General features: G+C 48.6%; 1 protein-coding gene across 7 annotated transcripts in view; it reads right to left on the reverse strand.

Annotated features, from left to right (window-relative positions):
- Positions 1–17,723, reverse strand: part of LOC144768757 (interferon-induced very large GTPase 1-like) — a 690,917-nt gene that overhangs the window by 573,060 nt on the left and 100,134 nt on the right. For all 7 annotated transcript variants that reach the window (XM_078652668.1, XM_078652665.1, XM_078652666.1 and 4 more), the window contains exon 2: positions 4,493–4,612. In XM_078652668.1, coding sequence (XP_078508794.1) covers positions 4,493–4,566 — 74 coding nt within the window. In that variant the 5' untranslated portion in view covers positions 4,567–4,612. The remainder of the gene's footprint in view (positions 1–4,492; positions 4,613–17,723) is intronic.

Genomic DNA, 17,723 nt, shown 5'->3' on the forward strand with positions numbered 1-17,723 from the left:
ATCCGAGCCTTGATTGTGTCCAGACTGGACTATGGCAACATCCTGTATTTGGGAGCCAACAAGTAGGTGGTTCGAAAGCTGCACGTGGTCAGAATTCTGCAGAAAGACTACTTTGCCAGTTACCTAGAAAGGCCTTCATCTCAGGTTCCCTCCGCAATCTTCACTGGCTTAGGATGGAGAATCGCACTAAATTTAAAGCCCTATGCTACATGCATAGGATTAAATCAGGTGCAGCGCCACAGTATCTTAGTACTTTGGTACACCCTTACCTCCCCACGCGCCTTCTTCAATCCTCTACTCAGGAAAAGTTTTAAGTCCCCAGGTTCAAGCAAGTATGTAAGGGTGGTCAGTCCTTTGCTCGCTTAGTTCCTTCACTATGGAATTCTCTCCCCTTACAACTTCGGCATGAAACTATCTATTGTAAATTCCGCAAAGATCTTAAAACATGGTTATTTAACCAATAGGGTAGCTCTTTCCTCTTGCGTGGTTCCGTTGGCGACAGGAAACCTCAGGGTAGAAATGTAATAATAATAATAATATTCTCGATTCAAAAAGAATACAGGGCAAATTGTACTATTTCCTAGACTGGAAGGGATATGATGTTTCAGACCGTCCATGGGAAGCCGCTTCTCATGTACAGGCTGATCGTTTGGTCAGGCGATTCCATGCTCTATATCCTGACAAGCCACATCCAGTAAGGCGGCCTTTGCGGGGGGAACTGTTATGGGTATTCTCTCTCATGCCCGTCTTCTTTCTTGTCCACCCGCCTTGTTTTAACCACCGCGATACAAAAGGGGATGATGGATGGAGCGCTTGAGCAAATCAAACACTCACCCCCAGTCAACTGATATGGGTTTAATCCATTACCCTTCTTTAGCTCACTCCGCCACCCCAGTTCAGACATGGCCATATGCAAATCAGTCTGACCCTGTGCCTCATGGGAACAGTCCAGCCCGAACTGCCAAGCCATGTCTTCCCTGGACCAGAAACAAGCATCCTGGGACAGGTTTCTGGCATTTCAGCCATCATCAGCCAGGCTAGCTTGAATCCAGTGGCAAAGTGAGCAAGGGGCTCACGTCTGAGCATACCCCGCCAACTTGGGGCGAACAAAGCGATACAAAAGGGGATGATGGATGGAGCGCTTGAGCAAATCAAACAATCACCCCCAGTCAACTGATCTGGGTTTAATTCATCACCCTTATTTAGCTCAGTCCGCCACCACTGTTCAGACATGGCCATATGCAAATCAGTCTGACCCTGTGCCTCATGGGAACAGTCCAGCCCGAACTGCCAAGCCATGTCTTCCCTGGACCAGAAACAAGCATCCTGGGACCGGTTTCTGTCATTTCAGCCGTCATCAGCCAGGCTAGCTTGAATCCAGTGGCAAAGTAAGCAAGGGACTCACGTGTAAGCATACCCCACCAACTTAGGGCGAACAAAGCGATACAAAAGAGGATGATTAACGGAGCGCTTGAGCAAATCAAACATTCACCCCCAGTCAACTGATCTGGGTTTAATCCATCACCCTTCTTTAGCTCACTCCGCCACCCCAGTTCAGACATGGTCATTTGCAAATCAGTCTGATCCTGTGCCTCGTGGGAACAGTACAGCCCGAACTGCCAAGCCATGTCTTCCCTGGACCGGAAACAAGCATCCTGGGACCGGTTTCTGGCATTACAGTCGTCATCAGCCAGGCTAACTTGAATCCAGTGACAAAGTGAGCAAGGGACTCACGTCTGAGCATACCCCGCCAACTTAGGGCAAACAAAGTGATACAAAAGGGGATGATGGACGAAGCGCTTGAGCAAATCAAACACTCACCCCCAGTCAACTGATCTGGGTTTAATCCATCACCCTTCTTTAGCTCACTCCGCCTCCCCAGTTCAGACATGGCCATATGCAAATCAGTCTGACCCTGTACCTCATGGGAACAGTCCAGCCCGAACTGCCAAGCCATGTCTTTGCTCGACCTGAAACAAGCATCCTGGGACCGGTTTCTGGCATTTCAGCCGTCATCAGTCAGGCTAGCTTGAATCCAGTGGCAAAGTGAGTAAGGGACTCACGTCTGAGCATACCCCACCAACTTAGGGCGAACAAAGCGATACAAATGGGGATGATGGCCGGAGCGCTTGTGCAAATTAAACACTCACCCAAGTGAACTGATCTGGGTTTAATCCATCACCCTTCTTTAGCTCACTCCGCCACCCCAGTTCAGACATGACCATATGCAAATCAGTCTGACCCTGTGCCTCATGGGAACAGTCCAGCCCGAACTGCCAAGCCATGTCTTCCCTGGACCGGAAACAAGCATCCTGGAACCGGTTTCTGGCATTTCAGCCATCATCAGCCAGGCTAGCTTGAATTCAGTGGCAAAGTGAGCAAGGGACTCACGTCTGAGCTTACCCTGCCAACTTAGGGCAAACAAAGCGATACAAAAGGGGATGATGGACGGAGTGCTTGAGCAAATCAAACACTCACCCCAGTCAACTGATCTGGGTTTAATCCATCACCCTTCTTTAGCTCACTCCGCCACCCCAGTTTAGACATGGCAATATGCAAATCAGTCTCACCCTGTGCCTCATGGGAACAGTCCAGCCCGAACTGCCAAGCCATGTCTTCCCTGGACCGGAAACAAGCATCCTGGAACTGGTTTCTGGCATTTCAGCCGTCATCAGCCAGGCTAGCTTGAATCCAGTGGCAAAGTGAGCAAGGGACTCACGCCTGAGCATACGCCGCCAACTTAGGGCGAACAAAGCAATACAAAAGGGGATGATGGACGGAGTGCTTGAGCAAATCAAACACTCCCCCCCCCAGTCAACTGATCTGGGTTTAATCCATCACCCTTCTTTAGCTCACTTTGCCACCCCAGTTCAGACATGGCCATATGCATATCAGTCTGACCCTGTGCCTCATGGGAACAGTACAGCCCGAACTGCCAAGCCATGTCTTCCCTGGACCGGAAATAAGAATCCTGGGACCGGTTTGTATGGCATTTCAGCCGTCATCAGCCAGGCTAGCTTGAATCCAGTGGGAAAGTGAGCAAGGGACTCACGTCTGAGCATACCCCGCCAACTTAGGGCGAACAAAGCGATACAAAAGGGGATGATGGACGGATGGATTAAACCCAGATCAGTTGACTGGGAGTGAGTGTTTGATTTGCTTGGGCGCTCTGTCCATCATCCCCTTTTGTATAGCTTTGTTTTAACCACCATCAACATAACCCTATAATATGGCACTGTATACCCTATGTTGCTTCTAGCTGTATACCCTATGGTGCTTATGGACACTTGTAAATTGACAACTTGTAAATAGAATCATGTTCATAAACCCAAATGATGTATCATGTCATGTGTATTCACAGAACTGAAAACAATGTAGAAATTAGTGAGACTGAAAGTTGAATTGCACTTGTAAAGTCAATGTGTATAATAATTTTTGGCAGTTTCAAATTTCTAGGCAACATGAGCTTCATGAATAATAATAGCCTTGCACACGCGTTCTGCATGGGTCCTGGCCCGAGAGACAGTGGGCCTCATGAATATTCACATACAGCACGCGGCAACTGCCGAAGACGCGTGTATGTAAATGCCCCCCAACGTGAATGAGTGGGTAGTTTACACCACTTCCATTCACGATTCTGTGCTTGGCATTGTTTGTTCCCCCTTCACTTACCTGGCTCCGGAACACAGAACCGCGTACAGAAGAGGACGCACTCGTCTCTTACTTCAATTCCAGAGGGCACGCTCAATTGGAGAGCTATCGGCGCACCTTAACTCATTTCCCGAGTGAAAGACGCACCCGTTCTCTGCTAATTAATGGCACACTCTGCATTCAGTTACCTGCTCTCATTTTAAATAACGTCTTGCTTATAGTCGGTCTGATTAACCCAATCAGACTCTCTCATCTCAACGTTCTTGAGGAGTGTTATGAAGGAGGAATTTCATACCAACGTGTTCGCTTAGATCCACTTACCGCGTATACTACGCTCTACGTTTACAGTTCAATGAATTCCCTTACACAGTATTTCTACATCGCCTTTTAGAGTCCTGGGCCCTGCCGGGTCGGAAGTATCACCAGCGGAGCGACTTCCTCAGTGGCATCTCTATCCATTATAGCCCTGAGGAGTCGCGGGAGGATAATCCCACATGCGACGAAACACGTGTCGGTTGGATTTCTCTCAAGAATATTAAAACACCATATTCCTCACGAACCATTTAATAAATTGTTGTCTATTCACAGGCTTTGTTTCTAAGGTATAAGTGTCCACACTGACACATTTTATTATATAATTTTGTTGTGTGCAAGGGTATCTTGTTGCAATTTTCTGGTGTATTGGCCTTGGCTGACACACAATTGGGGGGTTATAGGGCTTATCCCCTCACCCTTTTGCACCACATTCCTACCAAGAATTCCAGACATAATTGCGTCAATATTTAGCAGTGTGCCCTTTCCTTCCCCTTTCCCTGACTAAAAACCCTTTAGAACATCATACCTGGCTCCAGTACTCCGGATCGGGTTCCCCTCGGCTCCTGCACTGGTGTCCTTGCTTCGTGATTCCGGCTGCATTTTCCCGTCGGACTCCTTCCTCAAGCTTTTCCTTCTACCATAAACCCTGAAAAAGAAGAGCAAAAGAAAAGCACGGTTAAGGTATTTTGTCCAAAACCTAACCAATGGTGAGTCTCTTCTTGCATCTTATTACAGACAGCACATATCTACAAACTTGAAAAGACTTAGGCATAATTCTCGGCCTGGAGAGGAATCAAGGTCTCGAGTATCACGGTGAACAATTACCGTATTTCTTGGACACAATGTGCACTACAAAGTGAAGACTTGCAATTGTACTTTTACTAAGATACTGTGCACACCACATATATTGCGAAGAAATTAGCTTCCGGACTTTTGAATCATTGATTATTGTTTTACTGCATTATTTCTCCTTGTTGTTTTAATATTCAATTTGACTATAGTGTTGTGCAACTCATAAGAAGAATTGAAACATCTCATCCAAGCGGTGAGATAAAAGGATGCAGGTACCAATTTAGTATTGTGATAGAAGTGGTCAAGGTCAAGGAAAGCTTTATTCAGCTGTTTTTCAATACAGTCATAAAAACACATAGTTATGATAAAAAAATACAGTTCAATTCATAATATTTACAACATTATACATAAAAAAGAGAGACATATATCATACTAAGTTCGAAGCATAGTACATCATTTACAAATTCATAATAATAGATTTCCTGATTTGTAGCACCTTTTTAAAAAACGTTGTTATTCTCCATGGATATTTCCCAGTCTACACCTAATTATTAGGAATCTATCAAATGTTCCAGGTACGGGGGGAGGAGCTACGCACGCATCCATGATGGCCGCGTGAGCCCAGGGCTCCCGACACCCTCGCCACCTCCCGCATTTATCCTGAATACTATCCTGCCAACATCGACGGGCTATTGAAGACGCAACCCAGCTGACATACTAGCTTTTTTCAGAAATCGATTTGGACTCCGGGAACCGAACTTATGATATTTTGAACTTTTGTGGCCTGCCCCATGGATTCCTCCGGGCCTCGAGTGGTCTGAGTGCCCAGGCTGTAATTCAACAACAACGGCTTGCGGAGTCTTGGTTGCTGCCCCGAGTTGACTTTCGGTTTCGTTTTTGGGTCTTCACCCTCTCGCATCTCTATCCTGTCGCAATAGCCTGTGTCGCGCCCGGACCCTGGGTTCTCACTGTAAGCCCACGGCGGCGTGTCTGTGGTATACGCTGTATGCCCGCTAGCTTGCTTTTGGTAATATTGGTGGAAAACGCACAAACCATTTTTACCAGGGCGCTTCCTGGGGTCTTCCCGCCCGACATGGCGGGCAAACCCGACAGCGAGAAACGCAAAACCAAGACCCCTCTCCGAGGTGGTACCATTCAACCGAACGTCATGGACCGCTACACCCAGCCTAAGGTGTCACCCGGAGGGGCGAATAGGAATCGGGGTGAAGTGCCCGAGGACCCCGCCATGTTGGCTGATCTTACATTGCAAGACGTCATGGGCGCCATCACTGGTATGAAGTCTTCTATGGATCAACAGTTTGAGGCCATCGCCCTCAAGCTCGACACAGTGGCCATTGACGTCAATATTATCAGAATGGATTTATCAAAGACCAACAAAAAGGTAAAATCCTTGGACTTAAAGACTTCCAGCCTCACTACGGATGTCGCTGACCTACAAACAGAGGTGCGTAATCTCCGGACCTCTAATGACCTCTTTAATCGTCGACTGGAGGATTTTGAAAGCCGGGCGAGACGCAATAACGTGCTCATCATTGGTGTTCCGGAAAATTCCACAGCCTCTTCCACGGATCTCCTTGTTGAAGACCTCATCCTCACGCATCTTGCTCCTAAAGGCCTCAGCAAATTCGTTGCCGTGGAACGTGCGCATAGAGTACCGGGTGGTCAGCCTAAAACCGGTGCTCCACCACGTCCGATTATTGCTAGAATCTTCTATTGCAGGGATAGAGACGCTATCCTGCAGGCATCACGAACGGGTGGCCCGGTGAAGTTTGAGAATACCACTGTGAGCTTCTACCCGGACTTCACACAATCTGTTCAGAATGGAGGATGGAGTTCCAAGGAGTGAAGCGGAGACTGAGGGACATGGGACTGAAATACGCGATGCTTTTCCCGACCCGACTACGGATTGAATATGAGGACCGGACATATTTCTTTGATCGCCCTGACAGAGTGAGTGACTGGCTTGATTCCTTGCCTGAGTGACAAGATCGCACGGAACACTTCGGCGGAGCTGAGAGTGGGCAACCTGACCAAGAATGAGCGGACTCCCGAGTTTCTAACACTGTTTACGATATGTCCCTGTGGTTTGACGTCTCCCGTATTTCTAAGACTTCTGTGTGTAACTAGGGGTGGCGGGGGGGGGTGGGACTCTTTCCTCCTCTGGGTTTCTTCTTGTAGATTAGTTCTATGTTAGGGCGACAGGCACACTGCAAGTTGGGGTGGCGTTTGAGTCTAACGCTCGGTGCAGGATTGTTGGGATTGTGGGGGGAGGGTGGGGAGTGTTTGGGGTGTGTTTTGGTTCTATTTCAAGGCAACGTATTAATTTACTATTTGATTTGGGTGCTGCGCTGCGGGGGGGGGTTCTGCTACCGTTTCGAGTGTGGGGGGTAGAGGGTTGAGACTTCTATGTTGGAATGTTAATGGATTGGGGGACAGGATAAAACGGGGTGTGGTGTTGCAATACTTGAAACGTTTCTTCCCTGATGTAGTGTTATTGCAGGAAACACATCTGATTGGGAACACTTGTCATGCTATGAATAGGTGGGGATACCACCTTGCTGCCCACGCTGGTTTCACCTCCGGTTCCAGGGGGGTGGGTATTCTTGTTCGAAACTCACTTCCCCTGGAGGGTGACAATGTACTGTGTGACGATAGAGGGCGTTATGCTGCCCTCACTGGTAGGTGGGAGGGGAAGACCATCACGCTGCTTTCTGTATATGTCCCCCCTGGTTTGCAGTCCTCGACCTTTGCTGATTTGGGGAGGGTGGTTCTGGGACTTCCTGACTGTATGTTGATCGTGGGCGGAGACTTTAATTCTGATGTTTCTGGGGTAGAGGACCGCCATCCCCCCGGGATCTCGCAAGGTCCCAATCATGGTTGAGTGGATTTCTGGAAACGCTGGGCTTGATTGATTGTTGGAGGGTGATGCACCCGGGTCGGTCACAGTTTACCTTCCACTCGGGTGCCCATGGTAGCCTGTCCAGGTTGGACTATGTTTTGATGCCGGCAGCACAGGCCTCATTGATAAAAGAGATCAGACACTTAGCTAGGGGGATTTCGGATCACTCTCCCGTATGGCTTCATATGGACACTGGGGGTAGAGTGGCTCCGATTAACCCCTGGTATCTCCACAACCCTAAGACCTGTGCTGAACTTTTTAAATCTCTTGATCACTACTTTCTTGAGAATGAGGGATCGGTGTCTTCTTCTGTCTCATTGTGGGAGGCGTTTAAGACGGTCCTTCGTGGACATGCCTTATCATTGATTGCTGGTGCTAAAAAGAGCAGGAATGAGGCGGTGGTCCGACTTGAGGCTGATATTACTGAACTGGAAGGAGAGTTGGAGTTGGGGGTCACCCGAGATAAACTTCATGTCCTCGGTCTCAAACAGTCTGATTATAGGGCCCTGGTGACTGATGCCGCTAAACTCATGAGTAGGGAGCAACAGGGGCGGCTGTATGATGTGGGGGACAAGGCTGGGAAATTGATTGCCTGGTTGGATAGAAAGGACAGAGCGAGTCGTGTGGTTCCGATGATTGAGAGGCCTGATGGAATGCGTGTGACTGACCCGGTTGAGATAGTTGAGTGCTTCGCTGATCATTTTCGGGAGGTTTATTCTTCAGTGTCTGTTAGGTCCGAAGAAGACTCTCACCAGTTGTTGAGAGATATTTCGCTGCCGTGCCTATCGGACTCAGACAGGGAGCTGCTGGATGCGCCACTTTCAGTGGATGAGATAGCTCTTGCCATACGCTCTCTTCGATCGGGGAAGGCTATGTGTCCCAATGGTCTCCCTATTGAGTTATACAAGTTGCGTCCAGATAGGGTTGCACCATACCTCCGCGATATGTTCTTAGAATCGAGAGATACTGGCTCCCTCCCTTACGATCAACGTCTTGCATCGATAGTAGTGATTCACAAAGAGGGGAAGCCACGGGCTTGTTGTGTGTCCTACAGACCCATATCGCTTCTTAATGCGGAGCCAAAGATCCTCGCTAAGGTACCAGCGAACCGTCTTATCAATGTGATTAGTGACTTGATTCACCCGGACCAGTCCGGATTCATCCCGCGCCGTAATACAGTACTGAATTTTGAGACGCTTACACGGCGCTCTCGCGAGAGCCCCATATCTTCGGGAGTCGGCCATCTTGGTCTCCCTTGACGCCACGATGGCTTTTGACACTGTGGAATGGTCGTATTTGTGGGCCGCTCTTGCAAAATTCGGCTTTGGTCCTGGCTTTATTAGCTGGGTGAAACTTCTCTATGAGGCACCGTTGGCGCAGGTAGTGGTCAATGGTCGGGTATCCAGTCCCTTCGCTCTGGGAAGGGGTACTCGGCAAGGATGTCCGTTGTCTCCACTCCTCTTTGCTCTTGCCCTGGAGCCTCTGGCTGCATGGTTGCGCTGGGAACCATCGATGAGAGGTATACAGTGGACCCCTGAGTTTGAGGATCGCATATCGCTCTATGAGGACGATATTCTGTTGTACCTCACTTCGCCCCAAAAGTCTTTAAACGTGCTGTTTGATGTGTTGATTTCATTCGGACGCAATTCTGGCCTCGTGATTAACTGGTCCAAGTCCTGTATATACATACTCGCGGGTGGCGCCCCTGCATTGCCGCGTGGTTGTCCAATACAGGTTACACAAGAGAGTTTCAAATATTTGGGAATTTTTATCACTTTGGACTCCGTGGCCAGATATGAACGTAATTTACTCCCTCCGCTACAACGATTGCGTTCTGACGTGGTGGGCTGGCGTGGCCTTCCTCTGACGCAGTTCCGGCAAAATACTTCCGGGAAGTGGAGAGTCTACAAAGACAGCTGATTTGGAATGGGCGTGCCCGTATCGCCCTCCCCAAACCTACACTTCCCTGGTATGACGGCGGTATTGCTCTTCCCGATATCAGGCGTTACTACTGGGCCTCTCAACTGAGTGCAATCAATCACGGTATGTATGGTCCGGGTTTAGATCCTGCATTTGAGATGGATAGGTGGCTGTTACCGGGTGAGAATTATAATAGGGCGCTATACTCTAGATCAGCGATCCGGACGCTTACTGGACCTACCAAGATCGCGGTGCAGGTGTGGAATTGTGCAAATGCGGCAATGGGGTGGAGCGATAGACTAACCCGAGCGACCCCCTTATACGATTCTTGCAAGTTGGGAAGTTTATGGAGGACGAAAGGCTTTGGGAAATGGGATATGATTGGTATCAGTAGAGTGGGCGATCTCTGGGTTAAGGATAGGATTAAGACTTTCGAGGTCCTGAAGGCGGAATATGAATTGAGTGATCGGGAATTTTTTCGCTATTTACAGATTCGTCACACGTTGGGCTCTGTTTTCCCCATTGGGACCGTTATTCCGGAATCTTCCCCGTTGGAGGATCGAATACTTGATGGATATGTGCCCGATAGCACGATTTCTTTGATTTATAAGAAATTAATTAATGATCGGTCGGACCTGTTAACGCATTTAAGGGAGGTCTGGACCAGAGACAGTTTAATATTAGATGATGAGGACTGGCAATCCCCGATTTCCTCACCCAAGGAGGTCGCGATACCGGCCCGTCTTCAACTAGTTCAACTCAAGATCTTGCACCGTGTGTATGTTACTGGCCCGCGACTGATTCGAATGGGTTATTCTGTTGCTAGGTTATGTATCCGTGGTTGTGGTCAACTTGCTACTTTCCTTCACATCATCTGGGAATGTCCGGAGGTTGCTACATTTTGGAGTATAGTGCATGCGGTCATGAAAGAGGTCACGGGAGTCGAGATACAACCGGAAGCTAGGCGGTATCTGCTGAATGTATGGAACCGAATGACTATGACGTGGCTCAGACGCGATGGGCGACCCTGGCCAACATGATTGCGAAACGAGACATTGCACAGTTGTGGGGCGCTCCCCGCCCGCCGACGGTCTCGGTGTGGAAGGAGAATATGGATTGGTGTATGTTTCGAGAGAAGACGGTATATGTGGCGCGAGGTAGGCCCAAAAAGTGGGGTAAAATTTGGAGTCAATGGAACTCCTATAGAGGAGACATATCACACCACCCCTTCCTGATGTCCCCGATGCCCCACACTCTCCCTGATCCGACATTCCATGATTTGTTCTAATTTACATGTTTTACAATCTTGAGTCTTTTTCCCCCGATTATGCCCCCCCTCTGATTTTCGTTGATTGACTTGCATTATGATGTCATTGCCTTTTCCTTCCCGCTCAGAAACGCGCCTGTATTGTAATGCTCCTTTGCCTTGATTGTTTGTTTTATTTCTATATAATAAAAAGAGTTAAAAAAAAATAATGTTCCAGGTACGAAGGATAGATAAGGGTCCATCCCCAAGGTTGTACATGTCAGCTGGTGTTGCCTCGCAGTGATTTTGTTTGAGATTTCCCCTTCCATTCTGTTTTTTTCCATTAACTGGAGATAGTCTTTTTTAAAAGTTTTTCTGGGAATCTCCAGCATGGATATTGGGTTTAAAAAGTACTCTGGATGTCCCAGGTCATTCATAAAAACACAGATGAATTTAATCCAAGGTATCCGAATTGCCCCCTCTAACCTCGACGTACCTTTCAAAATCTGCCTATTTCGTTTTGATTGGTCTTTACACCAAACTCTATGCAATAGGAGTATTAGCTCTACTTTTACTAAGTCAGATATATAGTGTAGACCCAATACTTCATGACCGGTAAATGAGGAGGTCTTGCGGGGTACGGATAAAATATACCTTATAAAAGCATTTTCAGTTATTTGTATCGGGGTGGCATCTGCAAAACCCCACACCCCGAACCCAGAAGTTGCCATAGTGATGCATTTGCCTTATATATTTGTAGGAGTTCTGAGGGTGGTTTCCAACCTAATTTTTTAGCGAATGTTACTAGAGCTGCAGTGGATCTAGAAAATGCCAGCATTTTAGCTGTTAGGTTGGCAACCCAAGAATCATGTTGATTAAAAAGTATACCGAGATAGGAAACGTTTTCTGCTGTTAGATAACTTCTTTTCACCTAAAAACATTTCTCGGGTCTTCTGGGTGCCTTGTACACCTCATGACATATGTTTTAGCAATGTTAGTTTTATGACCTAAGTCCTCATAAATAAACTAAAGCTATCCAGAACTCTCTTGAGGCCATTTTGCGTACGTGCCAGTAACATGGCATCGTCCGCATAAAGGAGTGCGGGAATGCCCAACCGTTTACTTGCAGGAAATCATTGCCCTTCAGGAGTAATGCTTCTTCTAATCTGTTAATTTAAAGATTAAAAAGGAAAGGGGCCAGAACACAACCTTGTCTGACACCTCTCCTGATTGGGAAAGCTTGCATGCATTCTCCCTTCAGGAACATGGTAGAAATTCGAGTTTAGTATGCCTGAACTCAGAATGATAAAATACATCTTTTAGTGAAGTTGGTTTTAACATTCTGTGTTTGAAAATACCACTTTTAGAAAGTAGGTATTTTCTTGTCTAACTATGCAGGCCTGCCTCTGCTAGGTTGTGTATTCCTTGTCTGGAGTTTGAGTGACAGGGCTGGGGGGTTCCAGGAGTCAGGGAGAGTGCGCCCAGTGGTGAATAGAGAGATCTGCAACTAGATGGGAGGGAGGAGTTGCACCTGGGATCTGAATAGGACTGTGCCTGCCCCCCACAGTGCTGGCTCCAACCCCTGTGGTGCGTCTGATGTTTCTGCCCTGCACTGTGAAAGGAGAGGAGTCATGTCAACAAAGTGCTCCAGGGCTGTGCTTTCCCTCCACAATGCTGGCTCCACCTCCTGTGGGGCGTCTGATGTTTCTGACCTGCACTGTGAAAGGAAAGAAGGAGTCATGTAAAGAGTGCTCCGGAACTGGTTTGGACTGGCCAAAGGCCCCTCTGCTCTCAGAGGACAAATGATTTTGGGGTATAAATATTGGGACCCTGATCCCAAGAAATTAGATCACTTTTGAACTACAAGAAGAAACCTTTGCTGAGAAGAGGAACCTGAAGAAACTGAAGAGAGACTATTCCTAAGCTGAAGTGCTGCTTGTGCGATTGGCCTGCAGTGGTTGCCTGACTGCCAAAGAAAGGAGAAAGAACTGTGTGTACTTTATTTTCAACTTGTGAAGGATCTCCAAGGGCTTGGAAAACAGCTTGCCTCTTGCTGAAGTCTCAGGGACAATAGACTTCACCGCCAGCTCCCCAGAGTTCTCTGAAAGTGCCTTCTGCTGTTTTGGGGGCTTCTGGGGGACTGCGTGTCGCAAGGAGCTGGAAGCGGGACTCAACGAGGAAGAAGCGTGTCGCCAACGCTGCTGCTGCCATCGCATCTTGAATGTCGGTGCTGTAGCTGTCGTATTGCACCGCATCGAGAGAAGTGTCTCGCAACGAGGAAGAAGCGTGTCGCCGTCGCCGCTGCTGCCGTCGCATCGAGAATGTCGGCGCTGTAGCTGTCGTATTGCACCGCATCGAGAAAAGCACCTCGCATCCACGGAGAAGCATGCCGCGGTCGGAGCTGCTGCCGTCGCATCTTGGATGTCGCCGCTGTAGTTGTCGCATTGTGCAGAAGCTTCTCGTAATGTCGGAGAAGAGTGCCACAGCAAGGTTGTTGCAGTCGCATCGCTGAACAAGGGTGTTGCCGCTGCAGTCAACGCATAGAACCGAGACTTCTCGCATCATCGGAGAAGTGTGCCGCATCTGGAGCATCTTCATGTCTTTCTTTGCACCTGAACTTTGCTGCATTTCCATCGCTGCAACATTTCTGTTGTGGAAGCGCAACGCATTGTAAGGTACATTGATGCAATGTGTCGCATCTTAAGAACTGAACTGAACTAAGCTAAAACTACCATTTTAAGTATTGTATTGTGGATTTTTTTGTCTGTGGTCTTGTGTTAAGTCTATATAAAGAATACTTATTTTTGATTACTGTATGTGGTCACAAATGCTTTACACACTGCCTCTGAGATAAGCCTGTCTGCTGGTGCCAAGCTACCAAGGGGGTGAGCAGGGGTTATTTTAGGAGTGTACCCCCTTACCCTGACTAGAGGCAAGGGTCCCTATTTGTCACAAGTACCTACCTGTGCCAACTAGAGACCTGCAAATCTAACATTGGTGGTCAGCAGTGAGGACTCTGGACTTGCATTTGTGACTCATGTACAGTGATTGGTGAACACTACTAGTGAGTTCAGACCAAAACGTGACCACATATGTTTTGGTAATTTCTTTTTGGGGATTTTCTAATTTTACCAAGAACTGCCAAGTTTAACCAACACGAGTAAAGCAGCATCCATAGCATCTGTTGATTTTGATTGGAAGGACAGAGAGAGATGTAGGATGCATGAAATGGAGCTGGTCAAGCTCAAGTGGAGTGTACAACTGGAGTTAGAGAGTAGGAAATTTGCCCTAGAGGAAAAGAGAATGCAAATGGAGCATGAGTTGACAATGAGGGAGCTTGATTTAGAGCTCGAGAGGCTTGAGGCCATGAGGGTCTCAGCCCAGCAACAAGAAATGTGTGTAGCTCAGAGATTGAGCTTTGCTGATTTGGAGGTGGAATCCAGCTCAGATGGTGGCAGCAAAATTGAATTTTAAAGTGCTGAGGGAGTAGTACACACACCCAGAGATGTGGTGCCTGGCTTGGAGTGGGTTAACACACACCAGGAGGTTCAAGAACATGAGGTAGCTCCAGTAGTGCGCAGCGTCCCTGAGGAGAATGGGGAAACTGGTGCAGGGGTTCATGGTCCTAGTGGTGGAAGGGACGCTCTACTGACTCTAGATGAGAGGTGCAGGGAGAGGGGTTCCCCCAAGGTTGAAGTCCTGGTATGTGAGTGTGAAGACCGCCCAGAAGAGTGTGGGTTGAATGACAAAGACAGTCAGATACTATCTTGCCAATCTCAGGAGAATGGTGTGGAGCACGTGTGCGAGGCACTGGATGGTGAGGTGAAGGATAGTTTGGTTAACCCATGTAGGGGGCTGTGTGATCCAATTGTGTGAGAGCATATTGTAAGTCCCTGTTTTCCAGAGCTATGCCAACACCTGTTGGAGAGTGAGTTCTCTGACCCCATAGAGCTCACATTAGAGGCAGACTTTTTGGTAGATTGCAGAGGGTCTGTAGAGGCATTGGGGAGTGACCCTGCGGAGAGTGGCTCAGGTATCTTCCAACTCAGAGTGGTGGAAGTGGTTCAGTGCAGCCCAGCTAGGTCCCAGTGTGGTGGGAGGGGTGTAGGGACTCACGTCCTGTCTCAGTGAAGAAGGAGTGAGTGTGGGGCTGCGTGTTCCCAGGTGCCCGTGGTGAACTGGGAGTGTCAGTAAGCAGGCCTCCATTAGTTCTGGTGTCTGGTAATGCTGCTTTTAAGTGGAGGGCACAGAAGTCCAGACTGAGGAGTGAGAGGGGGAAAGAGTCCCCAGTGGAGGAACCAGTGGGTCAGGGGCTAGACAGAAGGGTTGCGTCACCAGTGAATGACAATGGTGACACCACTTCTGTCCTTGGGAATCTTCGCGCACTGTCAGGTGGACAGGGGTCGGGAGATCTGCTCCAGCGGACTGTCACATGACACATGAGTTATGTGTCACCCTAGGGGGGAGCATATGTGCTCCCATGGAAGTCTTGGGTTGCCAGGCAAGTGTTCACCCCGAGGGTTTGGTCTCTAGGCTGGGAAGCCAGGTTCAGGTGTTGTCTGACCTGGTGGAAGGGGCAACTGTAATCAGTGTCCTGACTGAGGTAGCTTCTAGGGGTACCACTCCAATTGGGAGGGTGCAGTGCTCTGGAAGGGGGTGCAGAGGGAGGGAGTCCTCGCCTCTGACCCCGGTGCAGCCTGAGGGTTTAGACCCTAGGTTGGAGGGCCAGGTTCAGGGTGTCCCCCCTGACCTGGAAGCCCAGTTGCAGGAGAGAACTCCTGAACAAAGGGTGCCAAGCACCTGGGGCTACTGCCCCCTGCACTCTGATGCCAGAGAGGTCTGAGCGCCCTGAAAGGCATAAGGCCTGCGTCTCATCCCTGACTACTGTGACTTGCTGCCTGTCTGTTTAGACACACCTGTGAGTACGTTAAGGTTAGATGCTGCATAGGTGGTATCCACAGGTGAAGGGGAGGGTTCCCCATGGATTAGCATGGTGGACCCTGAGAGTATGGACAGAGGAATTGAAATGGGTTCAGATTGGCGTAGAGCTGGAATATGCCCCTGCTGTTGCGGGCCAGGTCCAGGTTCTATCGCCCAAAGCAGGGAAGCCCATCAAGGTAGTGATTGGTCTACCCTACGTTTTGGCTGGAAGGGGGTTGTGTTGGACTTGGTCCTTTTTGCAGGGTCATCCCTGTACTTTTTGCCTTCCTCCTGTATTTTGTCTGACCTGTTTTACCACGGCTGATCAGTGCTAAAGTGCATATGCTCTCCCTATTGTACATTGATGTATGGATTAGTGACTCCATGATTGGCTGATTTGGTTTACTTGTCAGACCCTAGTACAGTGCAGTGAGTGTGTCTAGGGCTTGTAAATCCAAATGCTGCTGGTGGGCTTGCAGTGCTGGTTGTGCCACCCACAGAAGCAGCCTATAATAGTGTGTCTAAGGCCTGCCATTACAGAGCCTGTGTGCAGTCTGGTACTGCCATGCACTTGCCAGTCCCTAAACCTTCCCTTTTCTTCATGTCAGACACCCCTATGGTTGGCCCAAGGGCAGGGTGCATTGCAAATATAAGGTAGGACATGCCCTGGTGTGTGTGTGGCAGGTCCTAATAGTGAATTACAGCCATTTTCGTTTTTCACTATTGCAAAACTACCTGTTCTCCATAGGCCAGAATTGGCAGTTAAATTATTACATTTTATAATCCTAACTGACTCAGGGAACATGGTAGAAATTTGAGTTTAGTATGCTGAACTCAGAATGATAAAATGCATCTTTTAGTGAAGTTGGTTTTAACATTCTGTGTTTGAAAATACCACTTTTAGAAAGTAGGTATTTTCTTGTCTAACTATGCAGGCCTGCCTCTGCTAGTTTGTGTATTCCTTGTCTGGAGTTTGAGTGACAGGGCTGGGGGATTCCAGGAGACAGGGAGAGTCTGCCCAGTGGTGAATAGAGAGCTCAGCATCTAGATGGGAGGGAGGAGTTGCACCTGGGACCTGAATAGGACTGTGCCTTCCCCCCACAGTGCTGGCTCCACCCCCTGTGGTGCGTCGGATGTCTCTGCCCTGCACTGTGAAAGGAGAGAAGGAGTCATGTCAACAAAGTGCTGCAGGGTTGTGCTTTCCCTCCACAATGCTGGCTCCACCTCCTGTGGAGCGTCTGCTGTTTCTGCCCTGCACTGTGAAAGGAAAGAAGGAGTCATGTAAACAGAGTGCTCCAGAACTGGTCTGGACTGGGCAAAGGACCCTCTGCTCTCAGAGGACAAAGGATTATGGGGTATAAATTTTGGGACCCTGATCCCAATAAATTAGATCACTTTTGGACTACAAGAAGAAACATTTGCTGAGGAGAGGAACCTGAAGAAACTGAGGAGAGACTATACCTAAGCTGAAGTGCTGCTTGGGGGATTGGCCTGCAGTTGTTGCCTGACTGCCAAAGAAAGGAGAAAGAACTTTGTGTACTTTATTTTCAACTTGTGAAGGATCTCCAAGGGCTTGGAAAACAGCTTGCCTCATCTGAAGTCTAAGGGACAACAGACTTCACCCCCAGCTCCCCAGAGTTCTTTGGAATTGCCTGCTGCTGTTTTGGGGGCTTCTGAGGGACTGCGTGTCACAAGGAGCTGGAAGCGTGACTTAACCAGGAAGAAGCATGTCGCCATCGCCGCTGCTGCCGTCGCATCTTGAATGTCAGTGCTGTAGCTGTCGTATTGCACTGCATCGAGAGAAGCATCTCGCAACGAAGAGGAAGCGTGTTACGGTCGCTGCTGCTGCCATTGCATCGTGAATATCGGCGCTGTAGCTGTCGCATTGCACCGCATTAGGAGAAGTGCCTCGCAACGAGGAAGAAGCGTGTCACTGTCACTGCTGCTGCCGTCGCATCA

The sequence above is a fragment of the Lissotriton helveticus genome, chromosome 7, assembly GCF_964261635.1.
Source record: "Lissotriton helveticus chromosome 7, aLisHel1.1, whole genome shotgun sequence".
Lineage (NCBI taxonomy): Eukaryota > Metazoa > Chordata > Amphibia > Caudata > Salamandridae > Lissotriton > Lissotriton helveticus.